Source organism: Mytilus edulis, chromosome 5 (genome assembly GCF_963676685.1).
Source record: "Mytilus edulis chromosome 5, xbMytEdul2.2, whole genome shotgun sequence".
NCBI classification, from domain to species: domain Eukaryota; kingdom Metazoa; phylum Mollusca; class Bivalvia; order Mytilida; family Mytilidae; genus Mytilus; species Mytilus edulis.
Window position 1 is genome coordinate 80,168,333 of NC_092348.1, and position 6,000 is coordinate 80,174,332.

General features: G+C 31.8%; 1 protein-coding gene across 1 annotated transcript in view; it reads right to left on the reverse strand.

Moving 5' to 3' along the window:
• LOC139525500 (uncharacterized) overlaps positions 1 to 4,493 on the reverse strand; it is a gene marked incomplete in the record, with an annotated part of 36,665 nt that extends 32,172 nt beyond the window's left edge. Inside the window, 3 exon segments of the mRNA XM_071320885.1 lie at positions 1,101 to 1,188; positions 1,980 to 2,083; positions 4,342 to 4,493. Coding sequence (XP_071176986.1) covers positions 1,101 to 1,188; positions 1,980 to 2,083; positions 4,342 to 4,440 — 291 coding nt within the window.
• Positions 4,494 to 6,000: the final 1,507 nt, after the last annotated feature.

Genomic DNA, 6,000 nt, shown 5'->3' on the forward strand with positions numbered 1-6,000 from the left:
CAAGGTACGCACATACCAAATATAGTTTTCATATTACATATAATAAGAGATAATTTAACATTACAAAAAATCTTAACTTTTTTTTCAAGTATCACTGAATCATGAAAATGAGGTCAAGGACATTGGACATGTGACTGCGGATGCTTCATAACATGAAGTATGAAGCATCCAGGTCTTCCACCTTCTTAAATATAAAGCTTTCAAGAAGTTAGCTAACACCGCCGCCACCCCTGCCGGATCACTATACCTATGTCGAGCTTTCTGCAACAACAGTTGCAGGCTCGACAATAAAAACTTATTACATACATAAAATTAGCAATAATTAGTGGGTTGATATTTGTTTCATCGTTCATATTTGAGAAAAAAAACTGTTTTTATTATTTATCTCTCTTGTTCTGGTCATGCCAGTTAACAAATGAGCTGCATTGGATCGGTATCTACCTTAGGCAATGAACAAAATTTTTTATACAATTTTAAAATTTTAATAAATTGTGACATGGATAGAGAGTGGTGTCATATGACTTGGATAGAGAAAAGTCTCATTGGCACTCATAGCACATCTTCTTCAATGCATTGTGACTTGGAGAGTTTACTCATTGGTACTAATACCATATCTTCTTTGATACATTGTGACTTGGATGGAGAATTGTCTCATTGGCACTCATACCATATCTTCTTTGATACATTATGACTTAGATGGAGAGTTGTCTCGTTGGCACTAATACCACATATTCTTTAATATGTTAACCGATCTGTTAACCTTTTTAGAGATGAAAAATCTACATGCAGTCTGTAACTGTTTGAAAATTGAGTTGATATAAATAAAAAACCCTACAAAACAGACCAAAATCCCTCATTATTACATATGACAGACCACAATCCATCATTATTTCATATGACAGACCAAAATCATTCATTATTTCATATGACAGACCAAACTCCATCATTACTTCATATGACAGACCACAATCCATCATTATTTCATATTTGAATGTTCCAATTCAATCAGTCATTACATGTACTTGCATGTGTTCACATGCAACCTATTTCTATCGGACCCAGCTTTAATATTGAATTGTGCAAATGTAACTCCAACATACCAAACAATTTGTGACTTCAAAATGAATAGAATACTTTCTAAGGATGAGTAATGCACTGTACCATTCTGGCTGTGTTGCCCCCTCTTCACTATATAATAAAAAATAAGAAAATTCATAGTATCAATTATATTCCTTCCAAAGTATCAATTAATTAAGCACCATAATTAAAACTTAAGTTTCTAAAAGTAGGAATCATCTTCATCATGTTGATCAGTTGTAAGTTTAATTCTAGGCATTACTACAATTCTTGTTGAAAAACAAATCCTTTACAAAAATGTTTTTCGATTGAAATTGGCAAACACCATAACTATTTTTAACAGGTACATTTTTGCAAACTTCAATGTTGACAACCAAAACGGTTCTTTTCAGTCTATACTTAATAATTCACTATAAGGTATTAGCCAACTGTACTTCTTCATTTTAGTTGTTCACTTAAACTTGGGCCATATTTACATGTTACTATGTGATTTATACAGATCTATGTCAACCAATAGATTAAACTAACAAAGAACAGTCTAATAAAAACTCTTGATTGTTTTTGGAGGGTTCTTGTTGCTCACGGTTTTGTGTTTTCTATAGTGTTTTGTAAACTGTTGTTTGTCTTGTTTTTGTTTCTCATTTTTTTGTCATAGATTTGTTGGTCTTCTTTCAACTTGTTAAATTTGATTCTCTTTCTGTAGTTTCATGTTAATAAAAAGGTAGATCATACTTTTTCATTTGGAAATTAAGGGCTAAAAAATTAATCTTACATGAATATTTTTTCCCTTAGTTTCAGATAACAAGATCTTAGTACTTGTAACCAACTTTATATATATTTGTAACCTGAACATATCTTCAATGACCTTATGTGAGAAGTCAGCTGATCTATAAATATGTTACCTGAACATTTCTTCAATGGCTTCCTGTGAGAAGTCAGCTTTGATGAACACACTTCCATCAGTTACTTCCCTTATCACTGATCCATCTTCTCTTGTTATTAAATGCTGAATAGAAAATCATTGACATGATGGACTGATTGATTGTTGGTTGTTTAACTTCCAGTGGCAAATATTTCATGAATGTACAGGACTAAGACAAATTAACAAAATATACAATAGGTAGACCATAGGTACTGAAAATTAAAAGTGACAGATTATTAAGGATGAAGGTCAGAAATATTTAATTTGTTTTTGTTCTACCAAAGCTCAGCTCCTTCTTGCTGAGATATACTTGTTTCCTTAGACTTATTACAGAATCTTTTCACTCTCAAATTGTACTCTTTCAGCATGCTCACGGGTCATTTATTGTCTATTCTAACTAGTCATCACAGACATGAAAGCCATATACATCAAATTTTTATGCCATAATTCTATTAAAAATATTTGACACCACAGAACAAAATTGATTTTTGCATGACCAAATTGACATCAATACCACAATAGTTCACATTTTCAATGTTATTGCAATTCCTCAAAACAAAATTGTTGCAGATTTCTAAATACATGAAATAGCTTTCAGGTCTCTTCTGACCCGACATGGCAGCCTATTTTCAAATCCTGCACAGCCAAATAAACAACCACTAAAGATCAGATCATATACATTGTGTATAATGGTTCAAATTAGACGTTTTATCAGCTTTTTTTAATTTTTTTTTTTTTTTACAAATTTGCCATATAGATTTGACAAGAGAGGATCTGGATAATAATATGAATTCTGTACCATATGACTCTACAGTATTTGTATTTTTATAAGTATATATATACATGAATATATATAAGCAAGTTAATGTTTACGTACCATTGCAAACTCATACCATGTCAACTTGTACCACTAAACATGCTAAAAGTAAGCTTGTACCACTGTAAACTCGAGCCATTAATAATATATTCAAAATATGTATGTTTTATGATTTTTTTCTACAAGATAGACCCTTGGACATCAATCAGCATAATAAGTTCCCCAGAATGGGTGTCACAGACCATATGCTGACACAGGCCATATAGGTATTTATGCAAATCAAGAAGTTTTTTAAATGTACCATACTGCTTTGGATTTGTTTCTGACATCAAAAGAAGTGTGTCGTTGATCCATCTATCAATATACCAACATTGTAAATAGCGGGTAAAGACATAATGAAAGAGGAGCTGACTAAGACGTGACTGATGATGAATGTTCAGCACAAAAAACGTTGCTCACAGCATAAAATTGTATATAAATAAAATTCTTACTTTTTTCCATAAATGTTGGTCATAAACAATTTTAAACCTTTTTTACAATATAAATAAATTTTCTCACTAAAAAAAAATCCTTTTATTAACAATTATAAATACCAAAATCTATTCAATGTTTAGTTACTAATTTGTAATGGTTTAAAATTAAATCAAATAGTTGTCAGTAAAAGTTTAATAAAGGAACTGTCCAAGGGAGACAACAAAGATAATCTGCCACGGTTTCCTTTATCCAATACACCTCATCGCTATTTAGTCCACAGCATAAAATTGCAATCCGGGAAAAACAGTAGTTTATACAACTTCCTGTTTGGGTCAGGCCGCCGAATATATATAGAGGTCATCAGTAGTGAGCTGAGGGAGGAAAAACTTTAGAAAGCGATCATCAAGAAACTTTGATAGAGTATGATCCACTTTTCGAAATTAAAATTAAAGTAAAAAAATATTTTGTTTGAAGTATTTAGTATAATTTACGGTAGTTTAAACAGGTCTCATTAAAAAGTATCATGCATGGTGAGTTGTTTAAGCAGGTTCCCAGCTAGCTTCAACTGGATGAAAAAGTTGTGTAATTTTAGAACTTATCCTGAATGGAATAAATAGCGATTAGGTGTATTTACTAAGGGAAAATAAGAAGTTAGCAGTGGTACCAGTTTGCATTGGTACCAGTTTGCTTTTAGTAGTACAAACAGACATTGGTACGAGTTTGCAATGGTATGATCATGAGATAACTATAAATTCTATCTTAAAGATGTTTCATTTTTTGAAGTTTGAACAGAAGGAAATTTATATAGTCTTTCTTTTGGTAGAGGAAGCCAGAGTACCCATTGAGAACCACAACCTTTTACAGGAAAACTGCCAACTTAAGAATTAAAAGAAATCTGGTTTGTTATTGTTTAAAACAGACAAATAATGTGAATAAAGTTCAGAAATTATAGTTGAAAAGGTACTGGCATGGTGAAGCAAATTATTTTGTCATGATCACTCATCAGAAATACTTTCATTTTGTTCTAGACTATGCTCTTCAACAAAATTACCTTAAGAACTTTGACTGAATTTGTCTTAGTTGGTTCCGTATTCATAAGTATAGCGTCGATCAGCCAAGGTTTGAGATGCGCTGGTTTTTTTCTTGGCATTTTGGATTTCGTGGAGTGTTTTGGAGAAAGGAGATTATAAGATTCGGACAATGTCGGAAATAGCATGAAATATCCGGCTTTAGAAATAACTCCGTCTCTCTCTTTTTTTACAACTCAAGTCTCTTGGTTAAAAATACGCTCAAAATACACAAAGAAGACGCTCCCGACGATGACTAGGAATTAGAGACGGCTGTGTAATGGTAGTCTCATGTTTTGCTAACTGTGAATGATCTCTTTAAAAATAAAGTCTTTGTTTACAGCTTTTTGACTACCTGTTGAAGATCTCTGAAGATACGAACATGGTTTACTTTTCACAAATTTGACTTGGTGGAGACAGAGACATATTACGTAACGGTACCCAAATTGCACAGAGTACCCAAATTGCAATTATTTAGCAAAAGTAGCAGCGGACATCTTACAAGATTTCCTAGAGACTAAACACTTTGTATTTTTATGATTTGACACTATGCACATCTTTCAATATAGGTGAAAATATTTAGATTTTTACAAAACGTTCACAGTATTTATCAATAAATGAAGTGTTTACTGAAAAAGCAAAATGTACTGAAACGTTGCCATGCAACGTCATCAAAACGTCATCTTTTTAAAATGACCAAATACAATATGTTACAAGTATCCATTTAAATTTTTTTGTTTAGAGTAAGCATGGACTAATATCCAATTGTTCAAAATATTTGAAGAATTTAATCAAAAGCTCTGTTATTAGACTTTTGACAATGCAAATTTAAGCATGGATGCAATTTGGGTACTACTTATTTCAGAATCATTGATGATTTGGAGGTCAGTTTAGACCAATTTTTCTAAGATTCCATATGGATTAAAAATCAAATTGGTGTACCTCCATAATAAAGAAGGATACAGCTACAAAATAAACACAAAATGGACATTTTTTTCTTTATAATAAAAAAACGTAGATGAAAAAACTGTCAAAATAGGTGCAATTTGGGTACTGTCATGTTATACACATAGTGTACATATGTCTCTGGTGGAGAGTTGTCTCATTGGCACTCATACCACATCTTCAGGCTTATATCTATATAAAATTATTCATTTAGATTACTGAGAGTTGCCTAAAATAATTGCATAGCTGTGTATAATTTTGCTAGCTTATAAATGCTTAATTTGTTTACACACCTCAGTGGGGATATGGAGATGAATATTTTATATAATCAACATTGTAAATGGAGACTATTTTAAGTCTCAAGAATTGTAAAGAAACGGCAGATATTGAACTTAGACTGGAGTACATTCTGTCTTTTTAACTAACTGAAATAAATGAATGAACACTATCAAACGGTAATTTGCAAACCATTAGAAGATCAGCTATCTTGTCTTGATTGACGTACTTAAAGTCTTTGTCTTCTGTAATCTGTACATGTGCCCCTATCTGTTCTGTGTTTTTTCAGTATTGTTATTTTTATAACCGTGACGTATTCTGCGTTACTATAACAGTTTATCCCATTGCTGTTAAGTTTCTGTCGCTATCTTCTCCTCTCACATATAGAAAAATAGTATTGAACTTTTATTTTTCAAATAATC